The 26,905-nt window shown below is 35.4% G+C and overlaps 3 protein-coding genes across 3 annotated transcripts in view; 1 reads left to right on the forward strand and 2 right to left on the reverse strand.

Annotated features, from left to right (window-relative positions):
- The window catches only part of LOC128885338 (uncharacterized), a 148,067-nt gene that overhangs the window by 12,123 nt on the left and 109,039 nt on the right, over positions 1-26,905 (forward strand). The window lies entirely within an intron of this gene.
- The window catches only part of LOC128885337 (uncharacterized), a 90,362-nt gene continuing 66,532 nt past the window's right edge, over positions 3,076-26,905 (reverse strand). Inside the window, exon 2 of the mRNA XM_054139339.1 lies at positions 3,076-4,473. Coding sequence (XP_053995314.1) covers positions 3,311-4,234 — 924 coding nt within the window. The 5' untranslated portion in view covers positions 4,235-4,473 and the 3' untranslated portion in view covers positions 3,076-3,310. The remainder of the gene's footprint in view (positions 4,474-26,905) is intronic.
- LOC128885589 (tigger transposable element-derived protein 1-like) lies at positions 12,142-14,233 on the reverse strand. Its single transcript, XM_054139686.1, has one exon. It carries the CDS (start codon positions 13,858-13,860, stop codon positions 12,142-12,144), a length of 1,719 nt encoding a protein of 572 aa, XP_053995661.1. The 5' UTR covers positions 13,861-14,233.

Genomic DNA, 26,905 nt, shown 5'->3' on the forward strand with positions numbered 1-26,905 from the left:
GCTTCTTTTAAAAACGCTATTATTGCTTTTGAAGCTGAGATCTCATGCTATTAGGTCAATATTTGAGGACTGGGAGCCTCTACCTATTCTAGATATTGTATCTATATTAATAATCATAAGTTCTATTTCCTCTAAAGCTGTTTCTAAACTAACCCCCTCTGCGGAACTTTTTTGACAGTTCCAAAGTGGATTATGTGCATTAAAATCGCCTGCAATTATTGTGTTTTTGTTTAAATTTAATGAGTGAAAAAGTTCAAGCCATTCCCTGGTGCAGAATTTACCGTTCGTTCGATAAATTAGTCCTAGTTGGAATTTTTTTTTTTGATTGGAATCTAATACCTCCGCCACGAGTGTCTCGAACTTTTTATCTACTTTATGTGATTTGATTTTCTTTAAATTAATGTCCTCTTTGTAATATATACCTAATCCGCAACCTTATTGGTACCTTTTATTACCTATTCTCCCTGTATTGAAATCATTTCCATTGTTTTTTAACTGGTAACCTTGTATTTGATATTTGGTATAGTCTATTATCCAAGTTTCTGTAATTAGCATGATATCATAATTGTTGATTTTTTCTTTTAATTCGTCTATTTTGTTTCCTATGCTTCTCGCGTTCCATAGTCCTATTTTCATCTTTACATTATTGTGCATTTTGCTAAATAATTGCGAGTACTATTATTTGTGTATTGTACAGTACGCCTGTAGAAAAGTTTATTATGAATATAAGAAGTAACTATGTTTGTGTATATAATTGCTTATAACTTTATTATCTATATTTTTTTTTTTTTGGAGTTTGGTTTGCGATATGTTTACTGAATAAAGTTATTTTTGTTAATTAAAGAGTGTCTATTGATTTCCTTTTTAATTTTTTGATCTAATTTTTCCTTTCTTTTTTTGACTTGTTATCTGTGTATAAATGTTATATTTTGTTGCTGTCTTTGTTTACTTTTTGACTAAGAAGTTTGTAAATTCTTAATTTTCTTAATATAATAAATAGAATATCTACTTAATTGTACTAATATCGTTTTGTTTAAATATCACTATGTATGATATTTGGTATCGTATATAAAAAAAGAAAAAGGAACCGTTTTTATATGTTTCTATGCTAAGTATTTTCAACTTCTTTCTTTTTTTTTATTAAGTAATTTTATTATATATTTTTGTTTCCTTTTTCTTTTTCTTAAAATTTATATTATTAAACATTTCCTATTAAAATAAAGTAAAACGATATAAAATAAAATAGAATAACATAAAATAATTGTGTTTTCTTTATATATATCTTAAAAGTCTGTGAAGTTTCTCTTACTTGTTCTCTGGTTGGGAACTTATTAACTCTAAATCGTCATCAGTCTCTGTTTGTGGCGATTTGAACGACTCCGAGTAGTCGTCTTCTTCCTTCTCCTGACTTTCTGGAATCACTTTTTGGAATGTGAAATCAATTTCTTCTGGTATCGACTCTACAGGAATCTTTTGTTGATGGTCTGTTTCCATCTCTTCTTCCTTCTTCTTTGGGCTGGTTGTTTCTTCAGCATTGGGAATTCCTTCCCATTCCTCATTGGACATATATCCTGCTTGTGTGTTTATCGTCGGAGCATGTTCTTCTTCTGTATGAGTCGGTCTAGGAGACGTTTTTGGTAGAGTTGAGTAATTATATTTGTTTTTACTTCGAAAATCTGGAATATGTAAATTATCTTCCCTTGTTGGTGTAATTCTGTGTTTGGATGTGGTAGGCTTGTTTTGTTGATAATATTCCTTGTTTTTAATTATTATTGGAGGTTCACTAGTGCTTTTTGTTCTTTGGTAGCGTTCGTCCTTGTAAGTTATGGGGATTTTATCTGTCTCCCTTTCCTGTTGTAAGAATTGTCTTTCTTTGTGATAGTTTTTAAGGAAATACCTTTGTTTGTCTTCATAGATATCATCGAGCTCTTTTTCTGTCGGTTCACCTTTACTGCCTTGTACGTACTTATTTTCACTTAGGTGTCTTGGTGGCGAGTCTTTTAGCTTGTTTTTTATTACGTTAACTAAATTTTGTTCCTTAATCCAGTTGATTAGTTCTTCTATATCTTTGTCATCTCTGATGCCAAAGTTGGTCTTATTTGATTTGTAAGTCCTTGCCTTGGGAATGTACCTTTCATTTTCTTCTTCCGTGTCAGATTTGTAGTATTTATTTGTATTCTTCGTTGAATAGTGCATTGGAGTTATTATTTGTGTGTCCTCCTCTTCTAATGGATAAAATCTGTTGTTATTGTTAGTACTAACCTTTGATGCAATGGGTATTGGCCGTCCTTTGCCTTCGTTGTTTCTTGGTTGCCTTCTGTTTGGTACAAACCAGTCGTTTCCTCTTATTGGGCACGGTTTGTCTTCCCATTTTTCAATTTCCATATTATATCTACCTTTAGTTCTTCTTTGGCCTAACACTGGGAAGTCTTCCTCCTTGTACCTAAAATTGTTGGTACCTCCAATTAATTAGTTCTTCTATGTCTTTATCATCTTGGATGCCAAAGTTGGTTTTAGTAGATTTATGGGTCCTTTGCTTTGGGATATATCTTTCGTTTTCCTCTTCGTTGTCAGTTTTATAATATTTGCTTGTATTTTTTATTGAATATTGCGTTGGTAATATTATCTGGGTATCATCCTCCTCTAATGGGTAAAATCGGTTATTATTTTTGTTACTAACCTTTAGTGTATTGGGTGATGGGCGTCCTTTGCCGTAGCCCCTTGGTTGCCTTCTATTTGGTGTAAACCAGTCGTTCTCTCTTATCGGGCACGGTCTATCCTCCCATTTTTCTATTTCCATGGAGTATCTGGCTTTATTTCTTCTTTGTCCTAACACCGGGAAGTCTTCTTCCTTATATCTAAAATTGTTGTTGCCTCTAAAATTCAGTTCCGTCATCGCAACGCTCTTGGCCTCGTGGAATGACATGTTTTTATAGGCGATCAACTTGTTTATTGCTTTTTCCAACAATGCGTATGGGCATTGCCTATTTAATGCAGAATGGTCTTCTTCACAATTCGAGCATTTGGGAGAGTTAGAGCACTCTCCGAGTGCTGTCTCCCCGCAGTTAAAACATTTACTCGTTGTTTCCCGACAGAAGCGTTTTGTGTGGCCAAAGCGTAGACATTGGTAACATTGCCTAATATTTCTGACGAATGGGGTAACATTTAATGAGACGTGGCCTTCCATAATCACTACTTTAGTGGGAAGGCTAGTTCCCCTAAACTTCACAATAATCATGTGCGTGTCCACCCACTCGTATCCATTATCTACCTTCTTCCTTTTTCTAAGTCTTTCAAACGACTCGATGTTTTATCCCGGAATAGTTTCCTCTTTTAGTTCTTCCAATGAATATTCCCATTCCTTAATGATCCCTATCCTAAATTCGGATCTTCTTGGTATACGAATTTTATATTCCCCATTGTTCTTTTTGACATATTTGTTATAAATGTTTCTTCCTTCTTCTGGATATTTTATTTTGATTTCCGCGATATGTTTATTAAGCATTTTGATAGCTTCTATTTTTTTAATATCTTCTCTTAGGAATCTGAAAATTTTCAAGTACTTAAGCTTTTTATTTGATTTAAAGTTTACATTACCTTCTTTTTTGTTAAGTTTCCTAACTACTTCTACTTCAAACAAATGGATATTGTCCGTTTCACCTTTGATTGGAGATTTCTTTTTAATTTGAGATTTATATTTTTTATCTGAAGACGAATCAGAGTCTGTTTCCTTTCCTTCGCGTGTTGCACCACGTGTTGGAAAGCGTCCGATCCCGTTTCTTACCTTTGCCTTCTCTTCTCTCGAATTTATCGATTCCACTATCGATCGTACATTCAAATCTTTTTCTGCGTTATTTTCCACCTCACTTTTATATGTGTTTATTTCCATATTTGTCCTTTCGTTTCCTATGATTTTTAGTTTTTTTCTCACGTTTCTGCTTTCGTCACTATACTCGTTTTCAACTGCCTGTTCGAGGCTTTTTCTTCTCGTCTTTACTTTCTCCTTCGTCAGTGGCGCTGATTGTAGTTTCTCTGGCGCGCTGATTGGGTCTTCCCCTTCTCCTCTGCTCTTCCTCATTGATCGGGTTGTGTCCTCTTCCATCCTGTTGGTTCGTAGCCTATAGATCTCCTCCGCTGATCGTTGGATCAATTTAATTTTTGATTCACGTAGTACCGACGTGTTTCCGCTTTTAGGGAGGGAGACTCCTCTCTCCCTCCCCTTTTCCTTCTTCATCCTCTTCCAAGCTGTCTCTCATAGAGAGAGGTTAACTTTCTTTCACCAGTCACATTTCCCCCGGGTGAGTTCCCCCCTTAATAATTAATGTCTCAAAATGTTCCTCCCACCTCACTCGCTCTTTTAATTGTAATTTAAAATAACTATACTATGTAATTACACTGAACCTCTAGTTAATAACTCGAGCCACTAATTTTCCGTTATATCCCTCCCAAAAGGCAAACCGGAAGTGTTCGATACTTCGTTTGTTTGTTTGTTTGTTTCTTTATTGTGTAACAATGAACATTGTTATTTACACATTTCCGATATACATATAATATTTTATAACATTTTGTTTGTTAACAAAATAAACTTATTCTAATGTATTACAATCTACTATTATGTTTGTATGACTATTTCCTTACTGGCTATTTGTACATGTTATGGTTTGTATGTGTGAATCCTCAGTTACAATTATCTTATTTATCTAACTTACAATTATAAAATTTCGCAGTCTCATCAAATATATTAAGTTGTTTTCATTCGTTTTTTTTTTTTTTTTTATCGAATTGTTTGCTTTTTACTTACTCTAAATTTCCGTTAAAGGGGAAATTTTCCTATATCACAGTTTATTTAATACTTTTGGTCATATTTGTATTTGGTATTTATATATTTAGTTGTATTGTTCCTTTATTGAGGAAATAGGATTACTTTTACTTTTTTGGGATTAGGTTTTTCGTTAGAATCTAAGTTGACCAATACGGTCTCAGTCTACCCTTAAACTCTTTTTGTTGTATTCCTATTTTCTCTATTGGTTTGTTCATTGATCCTAATAACAAATATGAGATTTAGTGTAACCGTTTCTAGCTTAGAGTTAATGTTTCGTTGTCCTATATTAGTGAGATTTAACGAACTAATACTATTTATCACAATTCGATATTGGCTTCTTTTAGGAACCCTAAAATTGCTTTTGATGTTGAGCTCTTGACACTATTAAATATTTGCGCTACGTTATAATTGCAGTTATTCGTTCGCATATCCATCTTGTCATACATTTATTAAACGCGGAATAGTTCTAAACGGACATCTAAGGAGGACATGTTCTATAGTTTCTCTTCTAATTTACAATCACGTATTTGATCATCTATTGTACCTTTACTCTCTAATAATTCCTTTAAAATGTGTTCTCGATATTGTGTCTATGTTAGCGATCATAAATTCTGTTTCCTCTGAAGCTATCTCTAAACTCACCCCTTCCGCAGAGGTTTTATAACCATTTCAAAATGGATTATGTGCACTAAAGTCGCCTGCAATAATTGGATTTTGTTTAAGTTTAATATTTGAAAAAGTTCGAGCCACTTCTTGATGCAGAATCTGCTGTTTGTTCTGTAAATTAATTCTGTTTGTAATATCGCTTTTTGATTAATATCTAAGACCTTCACCGGCAGTGGTTCAAACTTTTTGTCTATTTTGTGTGATTTGATTTTTTTTTTTTTTTAAATTTATGTCCTCTTTATAGTATATTCCTAGTCCGCATCCTTGTTGATAAGTTCTATTACCTATTCTTCTTGTATCACAATCGTTTCCATTATTAGCTGGTTGGTAACCTCATCTATTTTATTTCCTATGCACCTTGCGTTCCATAGTCCTATTTTTATTTCACATTATTGAACATTTTATTATATAATTATATGGGTTACTATTGATGTTTTGTTCTAAATGCCTGTGGAAAAGATTTACATGAGTATATATGAATTAACTATGTTTGTAAGAATATGGTTATATTGCTTTGGGTTTGTTTCTCTGTTTGTATTTATAATTTGTAATAAATTTGAGTAAAGTTCATTGTTATTTGGATGGTGTCTATTGATTCCTTTAAGTATTTCTGGTTTCCGGATTATTTTTATTATTATTGTTTCTGTATTATTATTATTGTTATTTATTGTTTTTTTTTTTAAATCTTTAGAATTAGAGGAAGTCTAATAAAAAGTTTTTTTTTTTTTTTTTTTAATTCTTTTGAACGAAATAGTTGTTCTTATTTGTATATATATATATATTTTTTTTTTTTGGAAAATAAAAATTTCCTAAATTTCTTATCATAATATGTAACATTTTATAATTTGGTACGTTAAGCTATTAATGGTTAATTGAATTCCCATGATATATACTGCTTGATACCGTGTGTACTGAAGAAGAAAGAGGAAACATTTATTATGTTTCCTCTTTCTTATTCTTTTTAACTATTTTCGTTGGAAAATTCTTATTAATACAAAATTAACATAGTATACATAAAGAATATATAAAAATATAATATATAAATGAGTATTCTTTTTAAGTATATTCAAAAATTACTAGTTAGAGAAATCTCTTACTTGTTCTCTGGTTGTGAATTGATTAAATCTAACTCTTCGTCGTCAGTCTCTGTTTGTGGTGATTTGAACGACTCCGAGTAGTCGTCCTCTTCCTTGTCCTGGGTGTCTGGAATAATTTTATGAAACGTTAAATCAATTTCTTCTAGCATTGGTTCAGCTAAGGCCTTTTGATGAATGGCTGTTTCTGTTTTTTCTTCTTTTTTCTTTAGGTTGATCGTTTCTTCAACATGTGGTGTTCCTTCCCATTCCTCATTGGACATATATCCTGCTTGTGTATTGTTTGACGGGGCTTTTTCTACTTCAGTCTGAGTCGGTCTAGGTGTTGTTTTTGGTAAAGTTGAGTAGTTATGTTTCCCTTTACTTTGAAACTCCGGAATATGCAGGTTATCCTCTCTTGTTGGTGTGGTTCTATGTTTAGATGTACTGGGTCTGTTTTGTTGGTAGTATTCCTTGTTCTTAATTATTATTGGAGGCTCTTTCCTGTCACTCTTTGGTTTTTGGTGCCGTTCTTCCTTGTAGGTTATAGGGATTTTGTCCGTTTCCCTTTCCTGATGAAGATTGTGCCTTTCCTTGTGGTAGTTTTTTAGGTAATATCTTTGATTATTTTCATAGATCTCGTTGAGTTCATCTTCCGTTGGTTCTCCTTTGCTGCCTTGGACGTACCTACTTTCTCTTATCGGTCTTGGTGGCGAGTCTTTCAGTTTATTTTTGATGATGTTAACTAAATTTTGTTCTTTAATCCATTTGACTAACTCTTCAATGTCTCTGTCGTCTTGGATATCGAAATTGGTTTTTATGGATTTGTGGGTTTTTTGCCTCGGATTGAGCCTTTCATTTTCCTCTTCCTTATCGGTTTTGTAGTATTTGCTAACATTTTTTATTGGGTAATCCGTTGGTGGTAGTATTTGAGTGTCGTCCTGTTCTAATGGGAAAAATCGGTTATTACTTTTGTTACTAACCTTTTGACTGCTGTATGGAGATCGTTCTTGGTCTTTGTAACCCCTTGTTTGCCTTTTAGTTGGTGTAAACCAGTCGTTTCCTCGTATCGGGCATGGTCTGTCTTCCCATTTTTCTATTTCCATAGAGTGTCTCGTTTTACTTCTCTTTTGTCCGAGCTCCGGAAAATCTTCTTCTCTGTATCTAAAGTTATTGTTTCTTCCAAAATTCAGTTCTGTCATGGCAGTGTTTTTAGCTTCATGGAATGACATGTTTTTATAGGCGATTAATTTATTTATTGCTTTTTCCAGTAAAGCATATGGGCACTGTCTATTTAGTGCAGAATGGTCTTCTTCGCAGTTCGCACATTTGGGAGGGTTAAAACAATCCCCATGTGCTATTTCACCACAGTTAAAACACTTACTTTTTGTTTCTCGACAAAACCTTTTTGTGTGACCGAAGCGAAGACACTGGTAGCATTGTCTAATGTTTCTAACAAATGGGATGACGTTTAATGAAACGTGACCTTCCATGATCACTACCTTGGTGGGTAAACTGGTTCCTCTAAACTTCACGATAATCATATGCGTGTCAACCCATTCATACCCGTTATCTACTTTCTTCCTTTTTCTCAGTCTTTCGAACGACTCAATATTTTGTCCTGGTGTAGTTTCTTCTTTTAATTCTTCTAACGAATATTCCCACTCTTTAATCACTCCAATCCTGAATTCAGATCTCCTTGGTATGCGTATTTTGTACTCCCCGTTGTTCTTTTTAACATATTTGTTGAAGATATTTCTTCCTTCTTCTGGGTATTTAATTTTTATTTCCGCTATGTGTTTGTTAAGCATTTTGATAGCTTCTATTTCTTTTAAGTCTTCCCTAAGAAATCTGAAAATTTTAAGGTAATTAATTTTTTTGTTTGATTTAAAATTTACTTTACCTTCGCGACTGTTGTACTTTTTGTCTATTTCAATTTCGAAAAGCTGAATATTATCCGTGTTCCCTTTTAGTGGAGAATTCTTTTTAGTCTGAGACACGTTTCTTTTGTCTATTGACGAGTCGGAATCAGTATCTTTGTTAACACGTGCGGCACCACGTGTTGAATTTCTAACACCCACGTTTCTTACCTTTGTTCTTTCCTCTCTTGAATTTATCGATTCAATTATCGATCGTACGCTTGAATCTTTTTCTGTGTTGTTCCCCGAATCACTTTTATATGCGTTAATCTCTATGTTAGTTTTTTCGTTTCCTATTATTTTCAATTTTTTCCTCACGTTTCTATTCTCATCACTGTATTCATTTTCAACTGCCTGTTCGAGGCTCTTCCTTCTTGTCTTTATTTTTTCCCGCACTAGAGGCGCTGGCTGTATCTCCTCCGGCGCGCTGGTTGGGTCGTCCCCTTCTTCTCTGCTCCTCCTGATTGGACGCATCGAGTCCTCTTCCATCCTATTGGCTCTTCGGTTATAGATTTCCTCTACTGATCTTTGGATCAGCTTGATTTTTGAGTCACGTAGTTCCGACGTGTTTCCTGCTTTCGGGAGGGAGACTCCTTTCTCCCCCCCTCTTCTTTCTTCGCCCTCTTCATGCTTGTCTCCCATGAAGAGAGAGGTTATCTTCTTTTCGTTCTCACATTTTATCCGGGTGAGTCCCCACTTTATTAGTTAATATCACAGTTTGTTCCCCCCACCTCACTCTCTGTTTTAGTTGTACTCTATGTTAGCAAAGTTTTATTTTTCCACCACAAATTTGATTTTAGTCACGACACCGATTTTTCCGTTATGTACCGTCCCAATGGCAGACCGGAAGTGCTGTCGATACTTCGTGATGCGAATACCTCGAACTCTCGACGTAAAGTGAGGTTTCTTTTACTAAGGGACTAAGGGACTAGGAAGCAGGTATAAAACTGGAAATAGAAGGATAGCTCTTTGGAAGGGGTACTGGTTATACCGTTGGCAGCTGCAGCGGCCAGAGCCGAGCGATTCCCGCGCGTAGACAATACAACGACGCGACCGTTTGGCGCGCTCATAGCTCTACTCCGTAATGTAATAAACCAAAATATTGACAATATCGTTGAAACTTTCAAGTAAAATTTCTTATTATACAACCAAAAGATGATATTTTTACGTTATAACAGTAACTCTTATCATTAAACATAAAATTTGAGTTGCATGTCAAATTAAAGGGAAATTACTGAAATTTTCAAACCTCAAACCGATTGCGACACCCTTTCCTGTTGTCCAATTGAGTTCTTCTTTTGCAGAACTTATTTTTGTTGGATCTGGAACAGATCTAGGGGGTCGCATAAAACAAATCAGATGGTCGAAAAATAAGGTCCACCCTAAGGTACATACTCCAAAGGGATAATAATCGTGACCGAAGTTAACATTATTTTCTTATTACTTATCCAAGTTTGTATATTTTTTTGTTGTATCTTGATGAAAGTATATGCAATATATTGGCGAGATTTTCCTGATAAAAATGGCACCAAACACAATGCAATTCAGACAACTTTAAGTTTCGTTTACAATATGCAATATTTTTATAATATTAATACTTGATTTTGTGAGTCAGTAACCGATTAGAAAGTTTCTTCGAAACTAGGAAACAGATTGTAAAATTCTTGCCAGGAGATAATTAGGGCCTTTTGTAGCTATGTGAACCTGATACCCGACTTTTCAAAAATTCATTTTTTTTTTTTTTTTTTTTTTTATGGAAAATAATAGCATTTCGTTTTTACTTGATTGTACCTTCAATAGTTTCGTTTGTACCTTTATCAATTAATAAATAAAAAAAAATAAAAAAATGACCAGCACCCAACATTGAGATTTTTGAAATCTGTTTTTCCCCTATTCTTTAGAATCGTTTGTACCCGTTTGTATCCCTTTTCGTTTCGTTTGTACATCAATAGTTTATGATTTATAAGCAATTGGTTTATACGCGTAAGGGGAGAGTTCGTCAGTCATCAATTCTGCGTATTCCTGAAGAACTCATTTTGAAGTGGAAACGTAAGGGAATGAGACCACATTGTTTTCAAAATTAAATGTACAGGCACAGACGAAGAACAGATTAACAAAATTTTGAAAATTAATTTACTCCTTTCTTACGCGTACAACAATTGGCCGTAAAATTTAAACTACTGAAGTATAAACGAAGTGAAAAAACAGATTACAAAAATTTCAATATCGGATGCTGGGTGATTTTTTTTATTTTTTTTTTTTTTTTATTTATTAATTGACGAAGGTACAAACGAAACTATTAATGGTTCAATCAAGTACAAACGAAATGCTATTATTTTCCATAAACCAATGAATTTTTGAAAAGTCGGGTATCAGGTTCACGTAGCTAACTTTTTTAAGACGCGAAGCTGACAAGGGACGTAAAATGGTATTTTAAAAAATATTAATAGGCATGCATGCTGTCTTAAAAAAAAGGTCAACGAACATTTCTTGAAGAATAGTATGTGTAATATATATAGGCTGTAACAAAATCTATTACTTATTATAAGCAAAACTCAAAATTGTTTAAATTGCGTCGTGTTTGATATCATTTTTATCAGAAAAATCTCACCAACATATTGCATATATTTTTATCAAGATACAACAAAAAAAGCATAAAAACTTGGATGAATATTAAGGAACTAACATTAACTACGGTCACGCATATTATCCCTTTGTTGGAGTATCTGCCGGCGGGTGGTCGTAAACGGTCGTTTGCTTTCGAGCATTTCCAACCACGGAGGGGATGCGGATCGCCCGAATCCACAAAATAACATCAGTTTCACAGGAGTACGAACACCGTAGATGTTCGCCGGCATGTTAGCGACAGTAAGAACACCCTTGCGAATGTTTTTAGGGTATGTTCTTGTTTCGTGTTCGCGCAGTGTGGACCCGGTGTTAGAATTCGCTAGACGGAGCGAACACTGAACGCTGTTGTCAAAAAAACGGACTGGCGTTTAAAGTCCAAGCGCTCGGTATACCTTGTCAAGCCGTTTAAAGGCGATATGTTTAAAGTTCGAGCAACCGCAGCCGACGTTCGAAGAGTCGAAATTATCGGCTGCTCGAACATACCGCCCGTTAAACATGCTCTTTTGATGTCAGTGCCAGGGACTTTAGGCTTATGGTTGGATCTGCTAGACCACCATACGTCTATTACGACAGTACGCTTTCGTCACAGACGAGCATCAACGGTATTCCGTCGGTAAAGAACCACACTGGATTCCAGCGGGTCGCGTTGGCTACTGGTCAACCTGACCATCTAGCACCACGTCCTCTAATATACACGTAGTGTCTCCGTACGCTGCGTTAGCAACACGCGTATTCAGCATATTTTGCGCACGCGGCGTCCTGTACCAATATCTATCTACGATAACTAAATACAGTCAACCCTCCTATAACGCGGTGAGTGCGTACCGCGTTGTATGGAAACCGCGCTATAAGAAACGCAGAATTAGTACAAATCACATTATTCGTACCGCGTTATATGGAGACCAATAAGGACAAGATAAATTAGAAATTATTTTTATTGAATTGAAGAGTTTATATAAAGAAATGATACCAAAACTAAACTGAAAAACTGTTTTCCAACAAAAACAAGAAAGACTTTTGTAAAATTTAATCTTCAACACTCATTCTCGCTGTCAGATAATATGAGTCGCCTAACTCGTCTTCTTTTAATAGGCAAAATGTCTTCCTCACTTGGCTCATCTTCACATTGGTTTTCGATTGTAGCTTTTTTTTCTAACTCCACTAAAACCTCTCTACAGGGAGCTAAGCAATTTCTTAACTCTCTTTTAAACTTTGCGCTACGCACCGTTGAATGATCAGTTTGAATGAAATGGAGTTCTAATTCTTTAGCCAAATTTAGCCCTTTTTTCACATCTTGTAAATCGACATTTGGCACCCATTCGTTTTCCTTATTTTCGTTTACCAATGGATTTGAGGTGGGTGCATCAATTAAATACATCAGATCATCCTCATCTAAAGTTTCTTCCCCGAGTACGAGTTCTCTTACATCCTGATGGTTTGTTGTAAATTCTTCATCGCCTAAACGAGAAGCAATGTTTACTATTTCTGTAACTGGGAGTGAAATTGTAGAATCATCTTGTATTGTTTGAACCATTTTAGGTAAAAGGGGTTTCCAACACGCATTAAGCGTTGATGGTTTAATTTCCGCGCAAGCCGATGACACGGTTCTAATACAATCTAAAATAGAAAATTCCATCCAAACTTGAGTAAGGGTTTTATTTTCACTACTTTCTAATCTGTCGAAAATGGTTTGGAAAACTTGGCGTGTGTAATACATTTTTAAAGTTTGAATGACTCCTTGGTCCAAAGGTTGTATTAATGACGTGCAGTTAGGAGGAAGGAAGACAATTTTTACATTTGGATGATCCAGTTGTATGTTGTGGCAACCAGCGTTATCAAGAACCAATAAAACTTTGAAATACAAATTTTTTTCCATCGTATGGGTTTCCACTGCCGGGATAAAACAATTATAAAACCAATCCTTAAATAAATCTTGGGTCATCCAAGCTTTCTTATTAGATCGCCAGAATACAGGCAATTCGGTCTTATTAATGTTTTTCATAACACGGGGAGTTGAAGAACGATTTATTATCATAGGTTTTATCATCAGGCTCCCTGATAGATTGCTGCACATATAAAGGGTGACACGTTCTTTTGAAGGTTTAAACCCCTGAGCACGCCTTTGATTTTTCAAAATGAAGGTCCTAGATGGTAGTTTTTTCCAATATAATGCCGTCTCATCGGCGTTAAAAATCTGACGAGGTGAATAGCCTCCTTCATTGATAATTCTAGCTAATTCCAGCTTATAATTCTCGGCAGCCTCAGCATCTGCTGAGGCCTGTTCTCCTTGAAACTTAATATTGTGTAATGAGTACCTTTTTTTTAGTTTTTCAAACCACCCTTTACTCGCGACAAACGAATGATTTTCTAGCTCTGCAGAAGAATGCCCAATATTCCTTAAATGTTCATAGATTTTAAGTGCTTTCTGCTTGATAAGATTTCCACTGATAGGAATCTTTTTTGCTATACAGTCTTCCAACCGGATCATTAACGCCCGTTCCATTTTAACCATATTAGAATTTCGTGTGCGAGTGACACGTTTCGCACCTAACGGACAGCCATCTGCCACAGTTTTCCTTATATTGTCTGCATTTTTCTTTAGGGTTCGAATTGTAGATTCATTCAACTTGGTTGATTTTGCAACCGACGATAGATTTTCCCCACCTTCTAAACGATTTAGAATTTCGATTTTATCTTCAAGAGTTATAAACTTTCTTTTTAACCCTTTCCTTGTTTCTTTCGTGTTTGACATGATGCAAATCTAGGGTTAAAAATAACTTTATTATTATTATATTAGAACAAATGAAGAATATTACTTACAGTATTGTGTAATGTTGTCCAATTATAAACCACAAATTAAGCAGCAAAAAGCTGAACGAACGGACGGTGCAGAAAAATTTTTAGAAAGACTTGGTAACCAACAAAACGTGTACACCGTGAAAGAGCTCTGAGAAGACTAAAACCGATGTCGTAGACGGCTATCAGATAAGCCGGAGATAATCTTTATATAAACATATCTAGTTACTATGTCGCGATCCGACTGCCTGAACCTACATGAAACTGACGCCATCTGTTCCCTTATAATTCAAATAGGCCCTAACGAACTAAACATAGGCCAAACATTCTTAGGCTACGCGGAAGGAACTTATGGGATGCTGTTGACAGAAACCGCGCTGTAAGAGTGCCGCGTTATAGGAGGACTGTCGCATTTTCAGCTCCGCGTTATATGGAAACCGCGTTCTGAGAGTACCGCGTTATAGGAGGGTTGACTGTATACAATCAGTCCAAAGTGCACTAGGATGAAACCTACTAATAGCGCACTGGAAATGAGTATACTTACAAATATGCCACATAGTGACCCTGGGTCACAATGGGCAACCTGCTCCTGCAGCGTTTCTGTGATACTGCAATCCATTCTAATCGGTGCGTACTTTCATGAAACGCATAAACTCCGATATTAACTGTTCATGATGTGCCTCATCTACACCATCGCTTATTAGCTCGCGGGATGTTGCCGCGGTAGATTCATCTGGCGTAGCATTGTGAGTCTCCGCAACATTTCAACTGCCGCCAGCCATGTCAACTTTGACGAACTCCTCTTCTTCTAATTCTCCTCTCAATGGGTCCACTACAAAAACTTTGGACGCACTCAAAAATTTCCCTGCCATTTGGTCTTTAATACGATTCAGCTGCCTCTCCGCCCTAAAGCTTGCACCCATTATCTCGCGGGTACGTTTAGCGAGGTCAGCAGTTAGCGAGTATATCAAATCTAATTCATATCCACTGCTGTGTTTTAGCGGATACCGCCAATCTATGTGAGCCTGGAACACTATGGAGTCGCCGTTGTTACTAAGCAATACACACACCTTGCGATTTCCCTCGGTGGTATCGTCACCCGTTTCTTTGTCGGTCAGTTGTACTGTGATCACATGTTGCGAATCAGTAATCGGCCATTTATATCCGACGGATGGTAAATTCGTGGCGGTTCCGGAGCCTATCCAACCACCTAACTCGTCCAGGTCTGTAGCCTTAGCCGTCACCTCGGACGTATAATCGTAGGGTTGTATCCCTATCGTTCTCCCAGTCATGTTCCATGCGCGTACAAGTTTAATCCGGTGGTTTAATTTCGATACGGCGCACCTATCTGTTCTACCAGCCAGTGACAGATATCTGTGCAATCAAGAAGCCCCGTTTTGTTGGTAATTCCAACTTTTACGACTTTCTGTAAAACCAGTTGGTTCCAGACACATGGTGTAACGTTGGGAGGGTCAGGTGTACATGTAACCTTCCCACCGTTGATGTTCGCTTTACGGACAAACTCATTCCTGGAATTCCGAGGAGTAGAGCGTTTCTCGCGCCAAGATTGAGCGCGGGCTGCATCTCGCACGCGTCTTTTATTCATTCTCTTTTATGATGATGATTTTATACACATAAAACGACAATATATTTTAATACTTATATAATATAGTAATTAAATATATTATATAATTATATTAAATATAATATAGTAATTAAAATATATAATATATAATATTTATATATTATAAAATATATAATATATAAATATAAAATGTAAGTACATATGTATGTCAAAGGGCAGATTTCAGGACACCAAATTTTACTTTGTTATAATTACTTAGATTTGTAGTACAGATGTTGCTGAAACCGAAAATCGTTGAAATTTTGAAAAAGAGATACTATTTTGTGGGATACAATCGATTATATATAGAAGGGCAGTTATCAGGGCAGTCCAATTATTGCATGCAGAAGACAAAATAAATGGTTTCCGGGAGTTGAATTACTTAGAAATATGATATTTTAATAATTTGACAGTTTATTCGATATTTATACAATCACAATTACCTGGAAATAACCAGATTTCGGTTGAGTCCTGAAAACTGCCTTTTGATCATATAAAATTTTAGTCAATGGGCAGTTATCAGGACATACTATTTTTAGCGAAAATATTAATTAATTTCTTTTTGCCGCACAAGTTCAGAGTGATAAATGAAGGTAGAATATCTATGAAGACATAATATGTCGTAAAACCTGGTAGAATGTATTTAAATGCATTTAAATGGCCGCGATCCGGACGAGCGCTTTTTGAACGAGACCAATTATGCAATTATTTATTTCAAATTAAAGTTATAAAATACAATGTGCCAATATATAATACTGATTTATTTTCAGCGTTCGATCATATTAATTTAACTAATGGGAGAATTATAACAAAAAGATTATGGAGTCGACAAATTGAATAGATAGAATCAAGAAATTATCCATACAAGAGGATCATTGAATTACATACGTTTGTCTTGGAATTGATAGGCCTTAAAACGAATGTAATGCCAGCATACCATATAAATTATAATAAATCGTTATAAAAAACAAAATTCGAAAAAAGTCAATAAATCCGCTATATCCTTATATATTTTCATCATCAATGTCTCATTTTACTGAACATGGCAAAAACATTTCAATTTTAGACCGAGAAAAGGCGATTATAGAAAGAAATCGATTGTTAATTAGATGGCGCAATGAAACAATAAAAATCGAAAAAATCAATAATTTCGCTTCTTTTCTACATATTTTCAACGCTTCATTTTACTGGAAATCGCAAAAACTTTTCAATTTTTGAACAACGGGGCATGCTTATCGTGACAAATAAATTGTTAATTAGATGACGTAAAAAAAAACAAAAATCGAAAAAACTCAATAAATCCGCTATTTTTTTCCATATATTTTCATTATTGGCGTCTCATTTTCCTGGATACAGAAAAAACTGTTCAATCTCTAAACAACAAAGAGGCTTTTCGCGGAAAATATGTTGTTAAATACGTGACGCATTAAAACAGTATAAATCGGAAAAATTCGATAATTTCGTTATTTCTATGTGCATTTTCAAAATCCATGCCTCATTTCACTGGAAATAGTGAATCGTTAATGTAATGAGATCGTTAATTGAAATGAGAATCATTACAAAAATATTTTGTTAAATGTGTACAAATAGTTTTGGTATAATTTCAACGTCGTTGTTTTTTTGCAGATTCCTCTGCTGGCTCGACTTATCCTATGAAATCAAAGATTATTGGTAGTGTGTAATGTTGAGTATAGGCACAACTTTTATTATATATTATAATGATCAGGATGAAAAATGCAAAGCTGTCAAATTATAATTGGTTAAGAATGTATGCAGGGAAATTTTCGTGTGCACAGATTTAAACATGTGTAAACCGCCGCATAAACACGTATTCAAAACAGTTTCACTTCCCTTTGTTATTATCGTTTAACGGCCCATTTGTCAAAAACATACATACCAAAACCCTTTCTCCATAAATTTTAGACCAATTCTCATTTGATAATCTTGTACTTTCTTTCTAGATCAGTGTCATTAATATTTTATATTATAGATATTGTATTAGCAGTAATTTAATTGCGTCTGTGAATGTATCAAAACATACGTAACCTCACTTTTTTATTAAAACTTTACGACTATATTTAGCGGGACACGAGAATTTCTGCAAAATGATTTGTACATGAATAATATATTGAATAACATGAATCAAATAATGTATAATAAAGCTTAATAAAGTGACCTTTAGTATTTTCATTGTACTTCCGGTTAATTTGAAATTTGTTATAAATATTAGAGCACATTGTTTCGTCTAACTTATCAATAATTGTATAGTTTTAAAGTGTGTACGCTCAGTTTTAAGAATAAAACATATTACAGGTAAATTATGAAGATATTTTTAGTACTGAATATAATATATATTTTCAAGTGTTTAATTGGTAAAAAATGAGTAATGAAATAGAGTAAATATTCCTTTATTTAAAAATTCTGTTATTTATTTAACACACTTAGTATTATAAGATATACATAAAGTTCGATCCTTTTTTTTACAATTTAATACAACTTTTTTCGCTTTACCGCGACACAGCACCATTATTTTGAGATCGTTCTTACACATATTCTTTGGATGAGTGTGGAAAAACTGTCAAGATACAATATCGAAAAAAGTGATTGTACAGGGTGTATAAAAATTATATGTCACGACCACCATAGCGGGATTTTACTCTAGATCGCTGAAGATCTGTTAAAAAAGTCGACCGCAAAATTGACATTGACTTTGAAAATCAAGATCAAAATTGTTTCTCATCGTATGGTATAGCTCTCATCGCGAGGGACAAAAGTCTCAAAGGAACCATGGGTCTCAAGTCAACTGTTCTCATGAAAAACGATGTTAAAATTCTATTCAATTCCTAGTTTAATTTTACTTTTACAGTGTGTTTATATTCGCATGTAATATAAACACTCTTTTTGTATATTTTTTTCCACAACGGCACGAAAGATTTTTCATCACTTATTCTCCTTTGTAAAAACACGTTATATTCCCATTCACTACAATTGCATGAAAAACCACGTACAATTTTAATTCAGATCCAAATTTAATAAATTCTCAATCATATTTAACCATATATTTTCCGATACAATATCAGCACACGTAGCATGCGAAAAGCAATGATTATTAAATTTACGGCGTCCAAATGTCACAAATCCAAACGGTACAAGTTCAACTGACACAGCGTCCAAAGTGAACATTTATCTACATTTGTATTATGAAATGCACACAAAACACCATTTTTATATATTGTGTTCTACAACAGCACCGGCTCTCGTTCAAAAACTGAAAGTATTAGCGATTTCCAGTAAAATGGGACGATGATCATGAAAATATGTAGAAAAGAAGCGAAATTATTGATTTTTTCGATTTTTATTGTTTCATTGCGTCATCTAATTAACAATCGATTTCTTTCTATAATCGCCTTTTCTCGGTCTAAAATTGAAATGTTTTTGCGATGTTCAGTTAAATGAGACATTGATGATGAAAATATATGGAGATATAGCGGATTTATTGACTTTTTTCGAATTTTGTTTTTTTATAACGATTTATTATAATTTATAAGGTATGCTGGCATTACATTCGTTTTAAGGTCTATCAATTCCAAGACAAACGTATGTAATTCAATGATCCTCTTGTATGGATAATTTCTTGATTCTATCTATTCAATTTGTCAACTTCATACATTTATAGCTGTTATTTTACCATTGATGTCTGGACAAACGCTGATAATGAAGAAAAAAATATCATAGTGTCATATATTGATACATTGTATTTTATTTACAACTTTAATTTGAAATAAAATATTTATTATTTCTTTTACCTTGAACATATTTCCAGATCTATCTTGCGAGAACGTAAGTGCATCTCTTTATTCAATATTTTTGCCATTTGTCCAAGTATTTAATTGAAAACTGTACGTCTCCCCTATGTTCTGTTATACTAGTTGCGTTGCAACCTTAGGATAACTATTAAAGCATATATAATTACTTAGAGGAATGTTTAATTAGGACAAGTATAACTACTGCATAATTACAACTACAAGTAAGTATTCTTCAAGTAAATACATTACTAGATATCGTGAGACTTTTCAATATATAGATTAAACTAAAGTGAAAACTACCATTTGTATTGAAGAAGCCTAACACCATTTGATGCATGTAATAACTACAGAATCACATTAAATGCTAGCTATTAATATAGATCAAAGTGTAAAACTGCTTTTTCTTGTAATTTAGTATTTGACTCTGGCTGATCATCAACAACATATCACAGGACTCAAGTAATGGGACATTCAAATATTAAATCCCACTAAAAAAAGTTCCGTGTCATGTTCATCGATCTGGTTTACTATCTTCTTAATCTTCCTCGAAAAATCACAAATTTTCTCCTCGGTTATTATCCAATTTTCACCTTACGTACATGGATACTTACGTCCAAATTAATATTTACAATGTATAATACTCAATATTCATATAAAAATTATTATGTAAAATATTCAATAATATCAGCAATGTTTCAAGTACGAAACCTGAAATCACAAGAGTTTACAATCATAATTTTCATAAAAACTTTATATATAGATCACTTACTTCTAAAATTTAATTCTAATGCGTACATACACATATTACAAGGCAACATTACTGTCTCTTGTGCGTTATTTCTAGCTGGTCGAATTTTCTTCCACTGTCTTAATAATTGGCATCCAGCTATTCCTTACTCTAACCTATATATGTCAAACGATATATCCAAGTGCTTCTTATTTGGACAAAATCAACATTTACCTCAAATTTGTATTACGAAATGCACACTCAAACACTCTTTTTGTATATTTTTTTCCACAACGGCACGAAAGATTTTTCATCACTTATTCTCCTTTGTAAAAACACGTTGTATTCCCACTCGCTACAATTGCATGAAAAACCACATACAAATTTAATTCAGATCCAAATTTAATAAATTCTCAATCATATTTAACCATATATTTTCCGATACAATATCAGCACACGTAGCATGCGAAAAGCAATGATTATTAAATTTACGGCGTCCAAATGTCACAAATCCAAACGGTACAAGTTCAACTGACACAGCGTCCAAAGTGAACATTTATCTACATTTGTATTATGAAATGCACACAAAACACCATTTTTATATATTGTGTTCTACAACAGCACCGGCTCTCGTTCAAAAACTGAAAGTATTAGCGATTTCTAGTCAAATGGGACGATGATCATGAAGGTCCATGGGAAAATAACGGAATTAACGATTATTCCAATTTTTACTGTTTTATTGCGTCACGAATTCGACAACTTATTTTCTACGATAAATCCCTTTGTTGTTTAAAGCTTAAACAGTTTTTTACGAGTCTTATCCTAGATATATACTGAAAAGTTAAACTAATATGCTTTTAAATGATTTTAATTTTTCCACGGTAAATAATAAAATAATTATAGCATGTAAATATTTACGAATAACAACGTTATTCTTTAAACAAAAAATGAAATGTACAATCAGAAATTATTATGAAATATTTTAAGAGAAACATTATTCATAAGAAATAATATAAATGATTTTGGTTGAAAGTGATTTGGCGAAATGGTAACGTACCTGACTCTTACGCAGAAGGCCCGGGTTCAAATCCATTTCTGGTGTGTCATTTTTTTCCGATTTAGTTATTTCAATTAATCGGATTTCAATTGCATATGGAATGATAGATTTCATGACAAAAAAAAATTGTATGCAAAAGTAATATAATAAATAATTAAATGAAAGTACACTTCGTTGGCTGTGTTTGGAAACTAAACAAACGTAAAAACAAATTAACTGTAACGTAAAAGTCGGAAACATTATGTACACCCTATAATTGAAGTTTTATTACATGAACATCTGCTGGTTTTGTTGTTAATGTAATTCCTATATAGTAGGTTCGTGCTGACATGGTGCTTGATCTGTGTTAATCATACACATATTCTTGGTCAAGCTATCGAGCAATGCATTTTATCATTTTCCAAACCTTCTTGACGGTCTCTATTATTCGAATTACAATTAAACTGTCAACTTCGATAAAGAATACTTTCAATGTTTCATTAATAGTCGCAAAAGGAGACATGATTAACTAACAGATCGCAGAGAAATCGATACAGAGATCGATATCTTGTTGTAATAAATAAAGTGAGTTTGAAGGATCACGGTTCCAGTAAGAGATAAAGCGACATCATCTGGAAGGGTACCACGATGATTGCGACCGACTGGCAACGAAGTGTAAGTTGATTTAATTATTTATTATATTATTTTTGCATACAATTTTTATTTTTTGTTTGTCACGAAATCTATCATTCCATATGAACTTGAAATCCGATTAATTGGAATAATTAAATCGAAAAAAATGACACACCAGGAGTGGACTTGAACCCGGTCCTTCTGCCCACGCGTGAGGTAGGTTACCACTTCGCCAAGCCACTTTTTGCTGAAACCGTTCACTAAATCTGTATTTCCCCGTAAAATGAAACTTCAAACACAAATATCTAAAAAACTAATGATTATCTGTCCCTATAATTGTATATATTCGTAAATAGGAGACCAAGATCTACAAGAATACGAATGTTCAACTAAATCGGTGCTTGCCTTCTCCTTGTAAGGTAATAGTCCTCTTGTTTTTACGCAATCTTCAGACTTCACTATATCCATTCAATTTTTCTACACCGTAATTTCTTTGTTGTAATTTATATTAAAATGAATTTGGCTTGTTTTCAATAACCTTGCATTAATAGGCAAGGAATGACGAGAAAACGCTTTTTGAGTCTTTTACTATGGTGCATCAAAGCACCACTATGCTTTTTGAAAAATATTAATAAAAAAAAATATTAATTTAATATTAAAAAATTCAATAGCTCCAGAGATATATAAGTTGGTGGAAGAAATATCTAATCCAAAAATTTGAAATTGAATTATTTCTACTTTGCTAACATAAATCAACTTTTCAGGATATTACAAAAAAACAAGTATTAGGGTGCAATGTCAAAAGTGTAGCAAGAATGTTTGTACAAACGCATATTTTAGATTATGAACATATATAAACCATATATCTACAATTAGATGCTATATATATGGTTTATATGTACCTTATCAGGTGCTAACAGAAATTTTAAGATCATATATGAGGATATATATCATATATATACTATATTTTTTGTGAAAATGCAATTTATACAAATCATTAAGAATTTGTTTATATGCAACGATAGTTTTCAGGACTGTCCCGAAATATGCTTTCAGACCATAGTGGCTTTCAGGACAGTCCTCAAATTTGCCAAATGCCCCGAAAATTGCCTGTGCATATGAAAAAATGTCCTGAAATCTTCCCTTTGACACATATATTAAAATATATATATATAGCAAAACATATATCACGGCAATCTGCCACGTCAAAACCCTTCCTTCCCCGCGGGGGACCGACGAAGGTCGGTTCGCGCCTCCTCCCATGCTTACTCCATGCTCAAAAACAGGAAAACCCTCTAGATGATGAAGAGGAGACACTGAAAGATAAAGTAATTCTTACCGGTTCCTTGGTGGTGCGCTACCTAATTCACTCCACCGGCAACGATGTTTTATTTTTATCAATTATTTCTGAAGTACAAGGTTTTAAGCTCATAGATATAGTAATCAAATTTTTAGTATGATTATCCTCATAATAATCTCGCAAAGCGTAGACTACGTCTATCGGACAACGGTAACTAATTTTTAATACTTTACTAATGCTACAAAATTTTGACGTATGCGAATAATACAGCGGACAAACATGATCTCTGTCCACAAAAGGAATCTGGTTAATATCGCCAATCATTGTCAAGGTGCTACAGCGCGTTATTTCACAAACGTAGGACAAAGCACCGGCATGCGCCATTAACGCGTCATCCACATAAACTCTTACAGCTTCTGAGGCACCATTGACCGAAGCCGATATACGACCATCTTTCTTAACTATCTTCCATTTAGCCGAGCGCGTTCTGTTATCTAATTTAGAGTACCGTTGCATGATCCTCTCTCTTACCTCCCGCACACCTTCCAATGTGACACAAATTACCGTATCACCATGCTGATATCTAGAGACCAATTGATATGTCTTTCCGCAACCGGGCGACCGTTCATCCAAACAATTTCAGGGATCTTAGCCTTCTTTAAATCGATACGTTCCAACATCTCCAACTTTTTCCGGATCGACTTTCAGGCCATCGTGATTCACTAAGAATCCGAGACATCGTACCTCCGGGCGACAAAATTCGCACTTTTCGGGATTAATTACGAGGCTTCAGCTATTTTCGTAAAAACTTTATCCAACCAACACAAGTGCTCTTCGAACATTTCCGCGACGATTATTATGTCGTCTAAATACGCGAAGACATATGGCTTCATTTCTGGACCGATCAACTGTTGGATAAAACGCTGAAATGTTGCCGGTGCCCCTGTCAAGCCATACGGCATTCTAATAAATTGAAATAATCCCATCTCGGGCACTGCAAACGCTGTAATTTCGCGACTTGCTTTCTCCAATTGTATTTGGAGATATGCCTGACTCAAGTCAATCGTCGATATATAATGCGCGGCGCGCAGTTTATTTAAAATATCGGTCATGTTTGGCAGTGGATACGCGTCTTTACGCGACTTTTCGTTAACCTTCCTAAAATCGATGCAGAAGCGGTATTTTCCATTCGATTTCTTTACCATCACGATCGGACTCGACCACGCGCTCGAGGATGGTTCGATAATTCATTCACGAAGAGTCGATCCACTTCGCATCTTTTTGTTAATTTCACAAATTATATTAACTATTAAATATTGTTTGGACTATATCTATCTTAGAGACTTCCGAGAATATGTAAAATATCATTGAGTACAAAAAAAAAGAAGTTAAGAAACTACAATTTCACACGAAAGTTTTTTGGGAAATTGATCGGTGTACGAATACATTCTACATTCACTGTATATCTTCTTTTCATCTACATATTTACCGCGTACTTTTTTAATCCCATTTACTAGTCGTGGCATCCTGGCTAGTAATTGTTTCGTTATCTCACTATCAATAAGCTTCCACTCAGATTCTAAAATTTCCCACAAATGTTTCCCTAATTTTGCACGTCGTTTTCGAACTTGTCTATGTAGGTGATCCCATAGTTCTTATATGGGATTCAAATCAGGTGATTGGGGTGGTCATTCAATTATTGTCAGTTCAGAGCACTCTTGTAATTGCAATAAATAATTCTACATGCATGAATGTAAAGTTATTTCTAATTATTCGATGTTCAGACGGAATTGCATTTTCTCTTAAAATGTTCAAATATGGAATTTGGAACCACACCATACAGAAGTTGTAGTACACATGCAGTACAACAAAACCCTAATGGGTTTTTGTTTTAGAATGGACTCTGGTTTTCGAGATATTCTGGATTAAAATTTGATACGCATCTAGTAATTGAATTTTGTGAAACTGTAGTCAAGGAGCGATCGGTGAGTGAACGGTGGAGTTTGAATCTTCGTAGTTGTGATAGATCTTTTTTCCTCTTTTTCCATTCTTTACTAACTTTTAATCCTATAATATCATTTCTGATACTTTATGTATTTCTTTTTGTATATATGTCGCATATTTTTTAGCGCGCATTATTCTGAAACGTGTGTTTATAACATGATATATTCTGATCTAGGTGATTTCATAGTTTTTCTATGGGATTCAAATCAGGAGCTGCTACGCGGCTCAGCTGATGGGACGGCCGGTCACTGAACTCACTACACTTTACACAGGGGTTTCCACGGTCACTATCACTTTGCACCGAGTCCTTTAAATCCGAGTCCTTTGCACCCAATATTTGGTGGCCCCGAAAGGGGCCGATTTGTGAACCTGATTCACCTACGTTTTAAAATTTGGTGGCCCCGAAAGGGGCCGATTTGTATCATTGAAGAAAGGGCTCGACGTGACCGCCGTTTTCTCTTAGACACGTCGTCGCCCTTCGAATAACAGCGCCCTGGACGTTCCGGAGGATGCTGGGTTGCAGCTTCACCAGCGCGGCGTGAATTCGTGCAACGACTTCCTCGGGCGTGGAAACCGGCTGCCGGTACACTTCATTCTGAAATACGAAATATGTATAAAACGTAAAATAAATTCACAGTTTTACTAGAAATAATTGAGTAGTAGCAGTAAATGTACCTTCAGGTACCCCCAAAGGAAGAAATCCAAGGGGTTTAAATCCGGTGACCGCGGGGGCCACGGAACAGCACCATCGCGGCCGATCCACCTGTCTTGAAAGGCTGTATTTAAATAGGCCTTTGCACTTGCGGCGTAATGGGCGGGTGCTCCATCGTGTTAGTAAAACATGTTCCTCCGGGTCTCCAATGGAATTTCTTCCAGGAGGCCCGGAAGAACATGCTCTAGAAACACCTTGTACGCTGGGTCGTCCAATCTATCGGGTAGAATGTACGGCCCAACAATGAAGTCGCCGCAAATGCCGTCCCATACATTGATCGACCAGCGGTATTGGGACGCCCGTGGTCGAATCGCAGACGGATTCCGCTCGCTCCACACATGCGAATTGTGGCCATTGATGCACCCCTCCCTGGTGAAGAGTGCTTCGTCTGTCCACAACACGGAGTTGCAGAACGCCGGATTCTCGTCGATTTTGCCCAGCAGCCACCGAGAATACGCCACCCTTTTTTCATAATCCTCTGGGAGTAAATTCTGCACCCGCACATATTTGTATGGGTGCAGAGAATTCTCCCGAAGAATTCGGTGCACCGACGTCCGGCTGACGCTGAAATACAACATAAATAGTTAGTATGAATAGAATACATAATTCCGACAACAAACACGAAAGCGGTAAAAAGTTAAACTTACCCCGAGTTGCGGCTTACGTCGCGCACACTTTGGGTGGGATCCTCAGCAATCCGATCCAGGACGTCTTCCTCCGAATTCGCGGAACGTAGGCGAGGGCGTCCCGAATCGGCAGACTTCGGTTGGAGGACCCCATCCGAATAAAGCCGCGTTGCCAATAGCCGAATGCTCTTGGCAGTCGGCGGCCGCGATCGCGGATATCGTTGGCGATAACACCGCGCTGCCTCCTCCGAATTGCGCCCACACTCCACATACACACAAAATATTTCAAACCATTCTTGATTTGAGCGCACCATTTTTTCCCAGTTGACACTGCGGCGGTCACTTCGAAACTGAATTCTGGAGAAAAACAGTTTTATTTCCAGAAAACACTCCCACCCTTGTTCATTACCTGGCCCCCATCCCTTAGGAACGTTTCTTTCGAAATGCAACGTCGCGTTGTCTGAACACATGTTTCGCCGAACAGTCAATCGTAAGACAAACCCATTGCCGGTCGACTTGGCGGCCGTCGATGT

Source organism: Hylaeus anthracinus, unplaced genomic scaffold, assembly GCF_026225885.1.
Source record: "Hylaeus anthracinus isolate JK02 unplaced genomic scaffold, UHH_iyHylAnth1.0_haploid 11981, whole genome shotgun sequence".
Classification (NCBI taxonomy): Eukaryota; Metazoa; Arthropoda; class Insecta; order Hymenoptera; family Colletidae; genus Hylaeus; species Hylaeus anthracinus.